Here is a 16,958-nt window from a genome sequence, read left to right on the forward strand (position 1 = left end):
TAGTCCACACTCCAGATTAGTGGGGGGGGCGGTAATGCACCCGAAAGCTGTTTGTCACCCGCCATGAAGAAGAAGAAGAAGGAGAAGAAGGAGAAGAAGAAGAAGAAGAAAAAGTAGTAGAAGAAGAAGAAGAAGAAGAAGAAATAGAAGAAGAAGAAGAAGAAGAAGAACAAGAAATAGAAGAACAAGAAATAGAAGAAGAAGAACAAGAAATAGAAGAAGAAAAAGTAGTAGAAGAAGAAGAAATAGAAGAAGAAGAAATAGAAGAAGAAGAAATAGAAGAAGAAGAAGAAGAAATAGAAGAAGAAAAAGTAGTAGTAGAAGAAGAAATAGAAGAAGACGAAGACTTACTGCAGTGGCAGACAGAGCCCGTTTCTCTCGCAGAAAGCCGGTTCCTCCTCACAATGAAAATAGCCCTCCATGTGTTTGGTCACGTGACCACGCGACGTGCGCAGAGGAGCGACGCGCGTGACGTCGCGGCGTGGGGCTTCGCTGGTTTCCTCAAACCAAAACCACTCAACTGATATTGTGTGACAGCAAAAAACAACAACAAAAGGAACACACGTACACAAACACACGAACCAACACTGGAAGTGGACCGGCGGCTGACGAGGGGCTCGTGCAGTCAGAAGAGAGGGGGGGCGCGCGCGCAGCAGCTGGCCTCGTCGTCCCGAGCGGACTCGCTGCTTTGTGCTCCAACGGCTCCTGTTTTTTGGGGGTTTTGTCGTTGTGTTTTTTTTTTTTTTTGGAAAAGCGAAGAAGAAGACGGCGAGGAGCCCTCTCCTTCACACCCACCGAGGGCTGGGGTTTCTTTTTTTGTGTGTGTCATTGTTTGGTTGACTGTCGAAAGGCGGGGAATACAAAGCGACGTGTCCTCGAACCCCCCTTTTGCAGCTGAAGCAACACAAAACAGACACACACACACGGGATTAACAACAATAACGACAACCACCACAACAACGCCAGTTCGCGCTGCTGTGCCTGGTCAGCGATAGTACATGGATTATCTGGTAAGTCTTTTGAATGGAAATGTCGCGGTGCTACGTGTATGTGTGTGTTGTGTGGTGTGTGTGTGTGTTTTCTGGCCGGTTAACCATGACGGGGATGTCACCCAGGTGGTGCGTGACAACGTGTGTGCACTGGTTGTTCCCCGGTTGTTGTGTTATGCTAATGTTTCCGGTCTGTTTACACCGGGGGTGGGTGGGAAGGAAGCGACGCAAAAAACTAGCCACATAGCTAGCTTGACGCCCTCACGAGCGCCGTGCAGCTGAATGACGTCACGCTTGCGTGGCAGCTAACGTGACGTAACATAACGGGCTGTTTCATTGGTTGTGGTCAGGAGGGGCGGTCAAGAGGTCATAGGAAGCAAGACACCCCTTCCCCCCCAACCTCCTGCATACTTGTAATACCTGTGAACCAAAGAATTAGCACAGTCCAGACCACTGACTGGAGGGGGATGGGGGTGAGGGGGTGAGGGTGGGTGGGGGGGGGCTTTGCCCACTTTTTAAGGGTGGGATGGGTGCTGCTGCAAAAAAGAGTACAGAGTACAGAGTACAGTGCAACAATGGAGAGGAAGCTGCAACCGAATGTTTTCCCTGTGAATTTATGAAGCAACCCGCACACAGACATTGTCCTGTTGCCTCACGAGCAGGAGTGTGTGTGTGTGTGTGTGTGTGTGTGTGTGTGTGTGCGTGTGTGCGTGCAGGGAGGGACAACAAGAGGGACAGTGGGAAATGCAGTGGAACTCGCCCTCCCAGTGTTATCAGCTGGTTTATAAACAAGGCCTCCCAAGACGTGGGTCCTAAAAAAGAGCTTTGAACTCTGGTGTGGGTGTGGGGGTGGGTTTTGCAATCTTAAGTCTAGATTGCAAAGTCCGGCCAGAAGACGTTTTGCTTTGGTAATTATGAACTGTCCAGCGCATCCAAAAGTGTCTCATTCACAGCTCACACAGGTTATTGTGTAACCTCAGGTACACGCTCATGGAAAAGTGGTCGGTAACAAAAGGTAAACACAAGGCCTCGCCGTCCAGAGGGTTCACGCTCCTGACACAACATCTTCTTCTTCTTCTTCTTCTTCTTCTTCTTCTTCTTCTTCTTCTTCTTCTTCTTCTTTTTCTTCTTCTTCTATTGCTTCTATTTCTTCTTCTTCTTCTGGTTAAATACAATAAGCTACAACATTGCAGGGAAGAAATAAGCATTTTCCAGCTTTACTTGCTTTGAAGATTACATTTAAGTATTGTATTATCATATGCACAGTTAACAGTTTCTGGATCCTCCTCACACAAAGAATTACAATAAGCTTAAAGAAAAAAAACCTAATAAATAAATACATATTTACAAATAAATATGTCCTGACAAGCCCAGTGTTTCTGTGGAAAGCACAGCTGTAACTCTGTGTGCTCGGCTGTCTTCTGAGGTCATGAGCGCCGGGCCTCCATAGCCCTGCTGTGCTTCACTGGAGACCTGACACACACACACACAACCCCCCCTACACACACAGGCAAAGACTATGTCCACGTCTTCCCTATAAATCAATTGTCACACAGCCAGTTCGTACTTTTTTAGGTTCGATCCGGTTCGACCTAAAATAAACTGGTTTGAATTGGGACTGTGCCAGAGATCCGGTTTCCTGGTGGATTCCTTATTTTTCTTTTCTTCTGGTAACTAAACCCCGGCACCAAACTCCTGCACGGTGTCAGTACAGTGTTAAAACTTCACAAAACGGCAGCACAGACTGAGGAATTTGGTGCTAGCCGTTGCTACGACACGGCCCGGACCGAATTAGAAATGAAACCAACGCTGAGAGCCTCGCTTTGCTGCGGCACTCAGCAGACGGGACACATTGGAAGTGTTGTAAAGCGTTTGAATCTGAGAAAACCAAACTATTGGCTCTGTTTTTTCAATTTAAAAAAGAACATACAGCATTCCTCTCCAGAGGCTTTACTTTGCTACGCATTCAGAGACTAGCAGCTATTTATTCACGCTACACACGAGTGACTAAAACCCCCTCTAGAAATTTAATGTAGAATTTATCATGCCAGAGATGGAGCGACGGCCTCCACCGGGCATTGACCTGAAACCATATGGTGATGATGGGTGTGTGACGGATAACACGCCTCCACTCATCCTCTCTTCCGTCCTCCGCTGTGAACAAATGCGAGTGAATGAATAACATTCAGGGACGCGGCCCAAAAAGCCTTCTTCCAAGTAAATGCATAACTTTATTAACTGCTGTATTATGATGAGACGACTCCCAAACTAAGTGAATTTCCTCTGCAGTTCAACTTTGACGTTCACGTTGTCAGCCGGCTGTTTTGGTCTCTTGTTTTTTGTAGCGACAAAACACTAAAAAAGTGAAAACATTTCCGCAGCCTGCTGTGGTTATTCAGCTGTCATTACTATTAATACTTCTGTTGGGCCAAAACAACCAAACACCTGCTTTTTTGTGTGTGTGTGTATGTTGTTTTTTTTTTTACCCAAGCTAGCTGCCACCTGTCTGCTTTCTAAAACTTAAAACCAAGTGATTTTTAGAAGCTGAAGGCGTCATCGCATTTGGATGTTCATATATATATATATATATATATATATATATATATATATATATATATATATATATATATATATATGCCCGATGCTTGACGCATCATGATCACAGCAGGAGGGATCTCACTGAAAAGGCCCAGAAGTATTTTTAAATAAATAAATAAAATCAGTCATATTCAGCCTCGGAGCTTTGCCGTGACAAAGACACATTCCCGAACAGGAACAGGGAAGTGAGTATTTCCACCTCACCTCCCCCAAAAATGAGATTGCCTCTGAGGATTGCCGTCGTCCTGCAGAGAGCGTTTCAGCTCTCGGTGCCAGGAGCTTAAAGGAGTTAACAGGATGTTTGTGTTGTTCCATAGAAAATGAGCAGCTTATAGTTTGTTTTTTAAATTATTTGATAGCGGGCTGAACAGAGGCGGACTGTTGCCTGAGAGAGAGACAGACATAGGAAGCGATGAAGGTGCTGATGGTTTTTAGGTTTACCAAGTTGGCACCAGGGTCACACCTCTCCGTGGCAATAAATTGCATTAGCAGAAGCTGTGTGTGTGTGTGTGTGTGTGTGTGTGTGTTTGTTTTTTGGCACCGGAGCAGATCTCCCGTCCAAGGGCACACGGCGGGGAGAGCAAGAGCAATGGAAGAGGCTTCGTTTTCTTCTTGGCAGCTTGTGAATCCAGCGTGTTAGGCGGTGTTACTCCACCCCCGTCTGACCGCTGGCCACACCACGCAGAGCTTTTTTTTTTTTTTTTTTTACCTCAGAGGCAAACAACAAAAAAACCCTGACCCCTCTGTGTACAGATAAGAGTGCAGGCAAACCTTTCAACAATGTGTGCGCTTTGAACTCAATGTAATAATTGGACAATCGTTTCCTGAAACCAGAGGCGAGAGCAGGTGTACTCGATCTGAGTGGATGTGAATTGATGTTTACTTTCCCCTTTTTTCTTTTTTTTTTAATGTGCAAAGCCTCCAGGTGTGTTGGATCGCTTTTACGAAGTCGCTCGGCGGCATTCCCGAAGGCCCCGTCCCCGATGTTAAACCTGCTGTGATCAAGCACTTTCTTCTTCTTCTTCTTCTTCTTCTTCTTTGTTGACTTTTTTCTTCTAAGATGGCGACTGCGTAATCGCCGGACTCAAGGCTTCAAAGTGACCATCTACAAACTTCTTCTTCTTCTTCTTCTTCTTCTTCTTGTGCTTCTTCTTCTTCTTCTTCTTCTTCTTCTTCTTCTTCTTCTTCTTCTTCTTCTTCTTCTTCTTCTTCTTCTTCTTGCATTAAGGATTAAATTCAAGATTTTAAAGAACTGTGCATATGACAATACAAATATCTTCATTGTTACATAACAATAATACGTCTTTATGTAGTCTCTTTCTTACCAATAACAATGAAAAGCTTTTTTTTATTTTGCTTACACACAGAATTACAATAAGAGTTCCACCTTCTATCAAGTCGTTGCTCTAAAGAGGCACTCGTGAACTAGTTTTTATATATTCATATATATGTATTGCTTTTCCCTTTACTTTCTCCCAGGTGCCAAACCGCCCTCGTTGCTCTTCCTCAGTAGAAAAACAAATACGATATCTGATAGGTGGAGGGTTCGGTTGTCTTTTTGTTTCTTGTAGTGGAAGAGTTGTGGGTCGGGTCCACGAAAGCAACATGCAGTTGTTTTTGGTAACGGGAGCTTCACCGGTGAGTCGAGGTTTTCACAGTGAGCAAACCGTGGAGCTGTAGACCGGCACAGAGAGGCATTTTATTCCACTGCTAACTTTATGTGAAGTGAGAAAAAGACGGATTTTAAAGGCAGGGTTGGTAATTTTTTGCAGAAAAACTTCTTTTCACTGCGACATTAAATCAATGAATCAAATGCTCTGACCCCCGTCAGTCGACCCCGGACGTTCTGATTGGACGGGCCACCCGCTGGCCTTTGTTTGTATATTCTGCCCGCGCTCATTGCTCGTCGGTGTACCCTTCGGCCAGCTGGTAGCATCACAGTTTCTTACCTTCAAAATGATCATTTTGGGGGTGTTTTCTTTGTAGGGAGGCCTGAAGGCCTTGGTGTCGCTACTTTTGGAGCTACTGCTGCTTTTATTGGCAAAACTGAGCTGTATTTGTTCTTCTTTTTCTTCTTCGGTTTGATATTTTTAAAGCTCTTGTTTCTCAAGTTCACTAAACCCTTCCAACCCGGCAGGTCTCTCTGGCCCCTAAGCAAACCAGACATCAGGTGCTCGGCTTCAGACCCAGAGGTTTTTGAGGTTTGAGTGACAACCGGGTGGTCTTAGTTTCTAGCATCTTTTTGTAACCTGAAATAGTTCTTTTATTCTTCAGCAGGCGACTCATTGTGTTATACCTGCTGTGTGTGTGCGTGTGTGTGTGTGTGTGTGACAGCGATCCGCCAGTGAGCTCCTGCGGTCGATTCCTTTTTTTTTTTACACCCCAATACTTCACAAAGCTCGCAACCACACATTGTGTGTGTGTGTGTGTGTGTGTGTGGGTAATAGTGACTAATCCAATTTGTAGTCTCTTTCTGGATCCCTCGTTGCCAGTGAGCCCTTAATCTCTGCGTAGAGAAACGATAGATCCCCACAAACTAATCTCAAGCTCGTGTTTGTCCGCTGATCCTCGCGTCAATAGTCGGTTATTTATTATTCTATATATATATATATGTTTTTTTTTGTGTGTGTTATCTTTCCATGAATGACCTGCGATGACTAAACGCAAGACACAGCCTTCATTCAGGCTCATCCGGGCGCTTGCATAACCCCTCTGTAAAGAAGAAAGACACGGCTTGTGGATATTGACTGCTGAGAGAGGGAAGGAGGGAGGGAGGGAGGGAGAGAGGGAGGGAGGCTGGACTCATGTTGTTGACCTGACAATGTTGTGCTCAGATCCTCCTTCCATCCATCCATCACTCCAGAGGCTCGGCTGGAGGGGGGGAGGGGGAGGAGGGTGTCACGCTCGTCGCCGAGCACAATGTCGGAGCACCTGCAGCTCTCACTCGCCCTGTGCAGGATCGGGTTTTACACGGTGAGGACGCGGCGTGTGTGTGCATGTGTTTGTGTGTGTGTGTGTGTGTGTCTGTGTGTGTGTGTGTGTGTGTGTATGCATTTGTGTGTGTGCGTGTGCGCTGGATGGAACTCTTGTTAGTTTCAGTCTTTCCTCAGATGCACAGAACCCGAGCAACAGTGGCTGCTGCCGCTCTCTTTCCGGATGGAGAGAGGGAGCGATGGAGAGAGGGAGCGATGGAGAGAGGGAGCGATGGAGAGAGGGAGCGATGGAGAGAGGGAGAGAGAGGGAGAGCGCTCCGTTTCTTAAGGGTGTCGAGACGCGATATTGAGGTGGAACAGGTGGAAGGGATGGAAACGGAAACCCACGTCTTTGTTTGTGTTGTCAGAGGAAACTGCCTTTTCTACTCCGAGATGGATTAGCGTCTGATCTCTCTCTCTCTCTCTCTCTCTTTCTCTCTCTCTCACACCCCCTCTCCCCCCACAGCTCCTAGCAACTGGCCTGGTCATCAGTGGTTGTAGTTCAGACAGTCAGGTCTAAAGTACAGTGCAGTTATGAAGGAAGCCGTGCGTGTCGTGCCCGCTCTACGTTAAATGCACAGTCAACATGTTGTTGAAAGGAACAATTCCCTTTAATGCAAATTGCTGCTTTTCTTATTTTGTGTATTTATTTTGCACCGTGTGTGAGTGTTTAAAGCGGTTGCTTGTTAACCACAGCCGATGACTCACGTTGCGTAGCGTCAGCTCGTCTGTTACTGGCTGACCAGCTGGTGAAGCGCGAACATCAACAGGCTTATGCTCTAAATAAGACCGCTTGTTTTAACAGTAAGCCATCTCTGCTGCTCTCCTCCTTCGTGTGTGTGTGTGTGTGTGTGTGTGTGTGTGTGTGACGTTTCCTGCAGTTGAAGGTCGCAGAAACCAGTTCCTCTGTTGAAGAGGAGGTTTGTGTTTGTGTAGCCGATAGCAGCATGTAGCTAATAGCAGTGTGTAACTGATTGCAGCGTGTAGCTGATAACGGCATGTGGCAGTGTATAGCAGCGTGTAGCCAATAGCAGCATGTAGCAGCGTATAGCAGCATGTAGCAGTGTATAGCAGCGTGTAGCCGATAGCAGCATGTAGCAGCGTGCAGCAGCATGTAGCAGCGTGCAACAGCATGTAGCCGAAAGCAGCATGTAGCAGCGTGTAGCCGATAGCAGCATGTAGCAGCGTGTAGCCGATAGCAGCGTGTAGCCGATAGCCGCGTGTAGCCGATAGCAGCGTGTAGCCGATAGCAGCGTGTAGCCGATAGCAGCATGTAGCCGATAGCAGCATGTAGCAGCGTGTAGCCGATATCAGTGCTGTTCATGACTCGGGACCGTAGCAAGATATTATAATTAACATTATTAAATATTATAATTATAGCACTGTTTAAGCATTTACATTTATGTTAAATGGCAATTTATTTTTCTGAATGTTGGACCGGGAAAAAGATGAAACGCAGCTTTAAATAAATCAAATCACTCAATATTTTTTTTTCTTCTTTTTTTTGTTTTACCCGTCGTGCTATTTATCAATCAAGATTGTTCCGGTATAAGTTGCTAAGCTTGGAAGAGTTGTTGTGGAGATGTCTGCCTCTTTCCTCTCAAGATTAAGGACCGTATGTATGCATGTATGTATGCATGTATGTATGCATGTATGCATGTATGTATGCATGCATTCATATCTCGCCAAATCCAGGAAACTTGCACCAAAACAGGTTGACTAAAGAAAAGCAGGGATTGATTTTGGGGTGAACTGTCCCTTTAAACAAATATCCCCTTTGATCTCCTTGTGTTTGCATTATCTAACACCTGATGCAGCGTACATCAGATGTTTTTCATGTATTTATTTAGTTCCCAGAGCACAGGTAGCAGGTGCATTCGTATGAGGGCACGCGTGCTGTGGGTGCCATAGCTACTGCTCTCTGGACCCTGTCCTTGCAGGGTGCTGGAGCCATTCAGGGCACTAAGTGATCGCATTAGGCCCTCGCTTGTCACCTCATTATGTTATTAATGGGGTGGAAAATGGCTCTTCCAAGGATTGGCCTGCCCCCAGGCCCAATTGGCCCACACGACCTAAAAAACCCGAGACAACATGGTCGCTGCAGCAGCAGCTCCGTGCAGAACCAGGTTGATTGAACGGAGACAAAGACCGACTCGTCGTTTTTCTGGAGAATTATCCTTTTTTTTTTGTTGGTGTGCACAATGTGAGACCTGAAGGCTGTGGGTTTCTGGGACCAAGTTTGATCTCAGGAACTTGGCGTACCTTTCTGTTTTTGAAATAATTGAAACATAAATAGAAATTGAGGATATGGAGATATGTTGTTGATCTTTAGGAATCCAGTTGGTTCGAAGATGTTTTCAAAGCATCATGAACATTAACTATGAACTGATTGAACTGTCTCCTAGCAGCGTATGAGACATCATTAAAACTAGTAATGATTTAATCCATAAACTTGTACTTCCTTATCATTTTAATTGTGCTTTTTTTTGTTTTTACACGATTAGGGATTTCTAAAAGCTATATTTTCTTTCTTTTGATCCGAACTGTGACCTGAACCGTGAGTTTTATGATCCGTAGACGAGCACCTCGTCCATTATCTCTGAGTATTGGCCATGGGTTTGTGTTTATAGCTCATGATAACTGAACAATAAAGAACAGACTATCTGTGAAGTGTTTACTTAAGTGTCTCTTTGGTAAAGCCCTTTGCTTTCTGTTCACCAAATGAAAACGTAACGTTGGCTCAATATTTTTTCCTTCAATCCATAGTTTCATGACATAATGTATAATGTGTATCTGTCGTTTCTCGGCCTCTCGCTGGCGGCTGTGTTTGACACCCGAGTAGACCGAGAGCTGCGAGGAGGTCTGGTTCCTTCTGTGTCGTCGCTGCAGAGGGCTTTCTTTTCCTCCTGTTGCTACACGCCTGATGAATGCCTCTTCCTCCTCCTCCTCCTCGTTAGCGTTTCACCCATATGGAGTTGGTCGATATCATCGAGGCATCATGGCGACCCGGGAGCCTGGCGCCGTTCCTCTGAGGTTCTGCTGATGTCGCTGAGACAAAAGCAAAGACACTTTTACTTCACTTCCTCACTTTTTATTTTTTGGACGATATCTTTGTGGCTATTTCAAAATGCAGGACGCTCCTTGATGCGCCGGTCATGGTTCTCTCCAGCCAATCGGTGGCCTGCAGTGTTCACAACGCCCCCTGCTGGTTATCGACTCAGCTCCCTCGAGACTTCGATCACTGTGGTATTGACTGAAAATACCCGGTACTACCTACAGCTTTTTATCATAAAAAACCCCAAAAGAGCGTCACAAAAGAGACGATCTGCAGTGGTGCACCACTCTTGTATTGCTGTACAAAGCTCTGCGCTTTCAATGTAGGCATTCAAAATAAACTGTCCTTTTTTTTTTATAGAGGAAATCCCAACACCGACCTTTTGAAACTGGGATATTGTTAGACCCCTCCCATCCCCCGTCCCCAAATAAAGAAAAGAAGTCATCCTCCTTCCAGGAAGAGGTATTTTTAGCTCCCTTATCTTCAGATGCGTTGGGCATCCACTCCTCTGGGTCAGACTTTATCTCACTGATCATAACACAACATGAAGCTAGCACTCCAAAGGCTCCACGTGGTGATTTTCTGCTATAATTGCGTCACACTTCTGCTGCAACAGTTGCATTTCTTTCCCATTTCTCTGGGATTGTGTGCAGGGGAATCGCACGGCGTCTTCGAAGCCTCAGATTTGAGACGTTTCGGTATTCAACGCAACAACGACTGTTTTTAAAAGCCCGTGAATCACAAAGACGTATTGTTTTCTTTTTTTGCGACGCCCTGTTATGTCACAGAAAGAGTTTATTGCGCAGTAAATAAAGCTGTCTTTTCCCACGGCGGCGGCGGTGGCGGCGGCGTGTTCATTTCCGGCCCGCTTCCGTCCTTTTTCTTTTTTTTTGAAAGGCAGGATGGGAGAAGCCGCTATTCAACCCCCCCCTCCCTGTCCTGGGCCACAAATATCCCACACTTCAAAAAACAATAACCACGGTCCTGGTGGGAGCACGGTGATTGGGGTCTGACCACCGAGGGCTGTTTTCTTCAAATAAAAGAAGAAAAAACCTGGCTGCAGGTCCCCCAAGGGCATTCTGGGATGCAATCTGACTCCTGGTTGTTTGTGGAAACAACAGAGAATGACTTCCCGTTGGAGGCGTGTTGGCTGGCGGGGTTAGGGCGCCGCCACGCTCGGCCTTTTTTGTGTCCCATGTAAACCAGGAACTTTGTGTCACGCTGCATTCAAATTGCAGTTTCGACCTGCAGCCGCCGCCTGCAGCCGCCGCCTGCAGCCGTAAAGCGTCCTCTTACACAACAGTCTTTGTCCCCCCACCTCGTGACAAGGACCCGTCTCCACACTAATACGCTTTGTCCACAACACATTGTTCTGCACGAGTACGTGAGCGGTTCCTCGGAGCGGGCCGAGCCAGAGGGCCTCGTGCCGTTCACCAGCAGCCATCGTCGGTCCCCAAAACCAACGTTTTTATATATTTATACAGTGAATACATCCATTAAAGCGGCAGTAATTCGTCCTTTAAAAAAAAAAATCCTGTTCCTCTTCACAAATTTCCCCTTGAAGGTTAATAAATTATCTGTCTGTGATCATTTTCATGATATTTCTACTGTAGAATTCAAGTTTTGTTCTAATTTGGTGGAGCGGTTTGGCCAGACTTTAAATCTGAAGCTCAGTTGTGTAACTGTTAATGAGCTTAAAATGTCACTTTGTTCGTGCAGCATTATGTTCTTGAGTAACCTTGTCGGGTTAAATATTTGGAGAAAAAAAGTGGCGGCGGCGCTCACGCGGTGAGAACGCCGTCGTGGTTTTGATATGCAGCTACACACAGAGTGGTGAGGAGAAACCACGCGGATGGTCTTCTTCCTAATCGCAGACGTGCACACAATAAATACACACACAGACAGACACACACACACACAGAAAGACAGAAAGAAACACACACAGACAGAAAGAAACACACACAGACAGAAAGAAACACACACAGACAGAAAGAAACACACACAAAAACACACACACAGACAGAAAGAAACACACACAGACAGAAAGAAACACACACAAAAACACACACACAGACAGAAAGAAACACACACAGACAGAAACACACACACACACAGACAGCAAGAAACACACACACACAGAGACAGCAAGAAACACACACAGAAACACACACACAGAGACAGCAAGAAACACACACAGAAACACACACACAGAGACAGCAAGAAACACATACAGAAACACACACAGACAGAAAGAAATACACAGAAACACACACACACAGGATGTCATTACACGTTTGGCGCTTGCCTGCGCTAGCGTCTTCGCTAGCGTTAGCCCCCTAAACTGTTGCTTGGCAACGGCAATCAGCTGCTCCGGCTCGCCTCTCTCACCTGGACGCCAGCGGCGCCGCCGTCCAGATCCCAACACGCAAATAGGAGAAAAAAAAATAAATCTGGCGGCTCAGGAGGTTTAGGACCGGAAAGAGTGTGTGTGTGTGTGTGTGTGTGTGTGTGTGTGTGTGTGTGTGTCGAGGTGATAAAAGCTGCCCGGGTACAGTAGATGTTCATTCTGATTACTTTCTATTTTTGGAAAAGATCTCTAAACCTCTTCTCTCTCTCTCTCTCTCTCTCTCTCTCTCTCTCTCTCTCTCTCTCTCTCTCTCTCTCTCTCTCTCCCTCGTCGGAGCTTTTGGGTGGTGGTGATGGAGGAGGTGGGGGCTGTGTGTGTGGGGGGGGGTGGTGCATGCATCAGTCCGTCAGCCCCGAAAAGATCCCGCCTCGCTATTGTAACGAGACGAACACCAGAACCTGGTGCACGTCCTGCTCCACTTACTATTCCTGACGGCTCTATTTTGCGGCGGGCCTTTAAAAGAAGGAATCCCACTTTAAAACGAGAACAGAACCAGGCCCCGTGAACGCATTTAATCATTCACTTTACTAACGGCTGCAGAGCAAGAGCGCCTGTGGCACGCGGGATGCAACACACACTTTGTGCAACACCCCTCTCCCCAAACCTCCTGATGTAATCCTCTTTAACACGAGACAGAGAGACCCGATCCCATAAAAAGGGTTTCCTTTTTTTATTCCTCCATTCTACTTCTTCAATTGGTGCAGATATTTTTGGCCCACATTCAGTCATTTGCTGGCCTCTTGGTGTGCGGAGACGCAGCTCGAGAGTAGCTACATCAGTACCGGTGGACAGAGACGGGTCCAATAGGTGCAAGTGCTGTCGGTATGCGCTGGTGTGTTGCTCAGGTAAAGGTGAAAGAAGACCCGCCTGTTCTCACAGGTGATCATCTCCTGGTCCTTGCTTGTCTCTCACTACGACGTGAGGTTATTATCAGGCAGATACATATATAATTGTATTAAAAAAAGCGTATAGGGTAACAGCGTTATAAATGTTTAGAATAAGAAGTAGTGGAATAAAAGCCGTGATTTCTATTTCAATAGATAAATTGTCGTATTTTCAATCCCATTACAACCAAATGCACAGGTCAGTACAATTAGAAAGATAAACTACATCAATTTAACACCTTTAAAAACAACTACATTGTGTGTGTGTGTGCGTGTGTGTTTGTGTGTGTGTGTGTGTGTGTGAGCTGCATGTTTGACAGAAGGACAATGGCGCCCTCTAGTGTTTGTGTTCACACACTGTTGTGGTTGAGAAAGATAATAGTTGTTGTGTATCTTCTGCTCCAGACAGTTGTTATTTAAAACACACTGCATGCTGGCGAGACTTCCCACCAGCTCCATGTTGAAACTTCACGTAGAAATTTAGTCATTAATTTTATTACAGCGCACTTACCTTTTTGTAAGATTTACATTTTTAAATTCATTTCCACTGTCATCTGACTCTGATCGCGGGGCGGGATGGAAAAAGCGATTTTTCTTTAAACAGTTTCCAAAACTACATTGATTATTAACATTGTAATTGCCAGATTTTTTATCTTTTCGACGGTCCCTGAACGCACCACGTCACTTGTTACTGCTCGTGGGCTTTGCAGCGTTTCTTTTCCAGTGAGACTTTTAATTTTAAAATTGTATTTTTATTGATTCGAATGAATCTTGTCATCGGTAGTTTTAATGATGCGTCATAACCTGCTCGGAGCATACTGCTGGGAAGTTTACCGACCCATAATTCATCTCTCGTATCTGTTTTCCACATGAAAACACCTCCTATGATTTTTATGACAGATGTCATGTGACCAGAATGAGCAAAGTAACAGGAAACAAACAAACAAAACAAACTTAAACATTTGAGAAGCTGGAAACAGGAAGTTGACAGAGGTAATACCCCTATGCGTCCTCTAGGTGGAGCCATGTAGCTACCGATGAGCTGATACTTTTGGTCATAAGAACTATTTCCTTGAGCCTAATAACTTTGACGTGGGCATTTCACAAAGTACTTTGAGAGAGAGACCAGACCTCATGACACCTTCAGGACACCATTAACAGACATTTTGAAGGAAATCACTTCCATCACCCGCGATCAGGTGCTTTCTTTCAAGTCTCTCACTCTCTCTCTCTCTCTCTTTCTCTCTCATGCATGGATATTCCCTCCATATTTTCCCCGGCTGCCTCTGTGCAGTGTCACAAGTTGACCTCCGTCTGTTCCTTCCTGTCTTTGACTAAATAAACGTTTCACTTTTTGTTTCGCTCGGCCGTTTTATAAGAGCTCCTTTCCGCAACAGCGCCAATGTGCACATCTATCCATCAGCCTTGGCTCTTACTGTCTTAGTGTGTGTGTGTGTGTGTGTGTGTGTGCGTGCCGTCCCTCCTGTTCGTCTGGTGTCCGTCACATCTTCCGGTACAGTTTGACTTTTCTCTTTTTCTTTCTCTTCTTTCTGGATCTTTCAGTCTGTGTTGCACATGGTGTCTTTTTATATTTATATTTTTTTGGGGGGGCAAATTAATCGCAGCGATTGTTTGCAGATGCGCTACAAATATGTTTCGTGATAACAAACATGTTTTTTTTCCTATTTTGTGTTGTCTGTTTTTCCTTTTTATGCGTCGCTTTGAGTTTCTGTAAACGGGGTCGGGAGGTCAGCGGCGCTGTGTGTTTTTTTTTGTTTTTTCAGCGTTGCTTTCCCTTCTGAAGGCAGAGAGACGCTGGTGGCGTCCGTCCAGCAGGTGTCAGGATAACGCAGCGTGAGGCGGACGAGCTCAGTTAATTAAGACTCGGCTGCTGCTCCGTCAGGACCGCCGTGAAGACGGGAGGATGGCGAGCAATCGTGTGGAGTCCATCGGCATGAGCCAAACGCTCCATGTGAGGGATTTGCGTAGTAGTAGCTGACGCACACGCACACGCACACGCACACGCACTTTCCCACACACACGCGTATCTGCTTCAGCCTCGTAGCCTTCTCGATCTCCGCCACCTTGCCGCTCCGTCCTCGCAGTCTCTTTGACTGGAGAGGTCAGAGGTCACGTCTTGGACTAAACTGGACTGCAGGTTTTGCACCGGCGGCCCTCGAGCAACAGCAGGGTTGTTGCATCACGCGGCACCTGCACACTTCAGACGCACACATTTGTTTTTTGTGAACGGGCTGCGTGCGCGACCGTAATGAAAACCAGCATCGGCAGGAGGGAGTCGATTCTCAGGGACAGGCCGTGTTTCACGGGTGGAGGAGGCGGGGGGAGGCGTTGCGTATGGGAAGGGGTAACCACGCGACACCTGCACCACGACGAAGTAGCACCAGTGCCCCCCAGTGGGTGGGGGGTGTGGGGGGGCTCTCCACTGGGTGGGTTCGGACCGGCTGAGGCCCTCAATCTGGTTCTGATTTTTGCTGTTGCATAAGCGCCTCTTCGAGACTGTTGTTTTTGAGAAGTTTGCTTTGTAGGGAGGACAAAAAAAAAACACAAAAAGAGAAAGCTAAGGGAAATAAAATAGCAAACAAGGAGAAGCAAATGTGGTGTGTGAACAGTTCTTGTGGGGTGAGGGGTCCTGCGACCTCTATCGCTGCACAATTAGTGCGAGGTGAACGGGTTTAGATGGAGAGGTCGGTCTCTCACAAACACACCTGAACCCAACAGCAGCAGGCGGTGGTGGTGGTGGTGGAGGTGGTACTGGTGGTGGTACTGGTAGTGGAGGTGGTACTGGTGGTGGTAGTGGAGGTGGTGGTGGTGGTAGTGGAGGTGGTAGTGGTAGTGGAGGTGGTACTGGTGGTGGTAGTGGAGGTGGTGGTGGTGGTAGTGGAGGTGGTAGTGGTAGTGGAGGTGGTACTGGTGGTGGTGGTGGTGGTGGTGGTAGTGGAGGTGGTAGTGGTAGTGGAGGTGGTAGTGGTAGTGGAGGTGGTACTGGTAGTGGTGGTGGTGGTGGTGGTAGTGGAAGTGGTACTGGTGGTGGTACTGGTGGTGGTAGTGGAGGTGGTACTGGTGGTGGTACTGGTAGTGGAGGTGGTACTGGTCGTGGTACTGGTGGTGGTAGTGGAGGTGGTGGTGGTCGTGGAGGTGGTACTGGTGGTGGAGGTGGTGGTGGTCGTGGAGGTGGTACTGGTGGTGGTACTGGTGGTGGTACTGGTGGTGGTACTGGTGGTGGAGGTGGTGGTGGAGGTGGTACTGGTGGTGGTAGTGGAGGTGGTACTGGTGGTAGTGGAGGTGGTACTGGTGGTAGTGGAGGTGGTAGTGGTGGTACTGGAGGTGGTAGTGGTGGTGCTAGTGCAGGTGGTACTGGTGGTGGTACTGGTGGTGGTACTGGTGGTGGTAGTGGAGGTGGTACTGGTGGTGGTACTGGTGGTGGTACTGGTGGTGGTAGTGGAGGTCGGTAGAAGTGGACTCGAGGTTCTTTTTTTGAGGAACGGGGGCCCACAAAGAATCCGCCAGTCACAACGAAGGGGCCCAAAAGCGTGTGATTATTAATTACCGATGGCTTCCCAGCCTTTTGGAGAAGGGGAAAAAAAAAAAAAAGCCAGGGGCCGCAGACATCAGATGTGCGGTCGAGGCAGAGGAGCGAAAGGCCTGTCATTACCATCACAGAAACAATGCATCGAATTTGGCTGTCATGCATTTTTGCCTAATTGACTGTTTTGATGCAGTTTTTTTTTTTCTTTCTCCATTTTGTTTTTGATGGGGCACCGATTCCCTTCCCCCCCACCCCCGCCCCCCTCTCCCTTAGTCTTGATGAGGAGAACTTGGTGGGCTTTCAGCTTCACCCAGCGACAACCTTCCGGAGAGTTCTTTGATGGCAAGAAAAGCCACTGGAGACCTCGCGGGGCCTCATCGGCCTCCATTTATGTATCGGCCATTTTTGATTGCTGACAAGAAACGAGCGAGGAGGAGAAGTAATGTATGGACGGCGTACGGTGCGTGGAAGTGATTGTATGTGCTGTATGTACTGTGTGTGTGTGT

The 16,958-nt window shown here is 46.9% G+C and overlaps 1 protein-coding gene across 2 annotated transcripts in view; it reads left to right on the forward strand.

The window, feature by feature from the left end:
• Positions 1 to 336: 336 nt before the first annotated feature.
• Positions 337 to 16,958, forward strand: part of LOC137778903 (ADP-ribosylation factor-like protein 15) — an 87,643-nt gene continuing 71,021 nt past the window's right edge. The window contains exon 1 of one of the 2 annotated variants that reach the window (XM_068566261.1): positions 337 to 1,010. In XM_068566261.1, the coding sequence (XP_068422362.1) occupies positions 999 to 1,010 (12 nt within the window). In that variant the 5' untranslated portion in view covers positions 337 to 998. Of the gene's footprint in view, positions 1,011 to 6,494; positions 6,561 to 16,958 lie in introns of those variants that run through there. The other variant, XM_068566262.1, reaches the window with a different exon arrangement.

This window comes from Clinocottus analis, unplaced genomic scaffold, assembly GCF_023055335.1.
Source record: "Clinocottus analis isolate CAN_PGR_092001 unplaced genomic scaffold, fCliAna1.0.p SCAF_7, whole genome shotgun sequence".
In the NCBI taxonomy this organism is placed as follows: Eukaryota; Metazoa; Chordata; class Actinopteri; order Perciformes; family Cottidae; genus Clinocottus; species Clinocottus analis.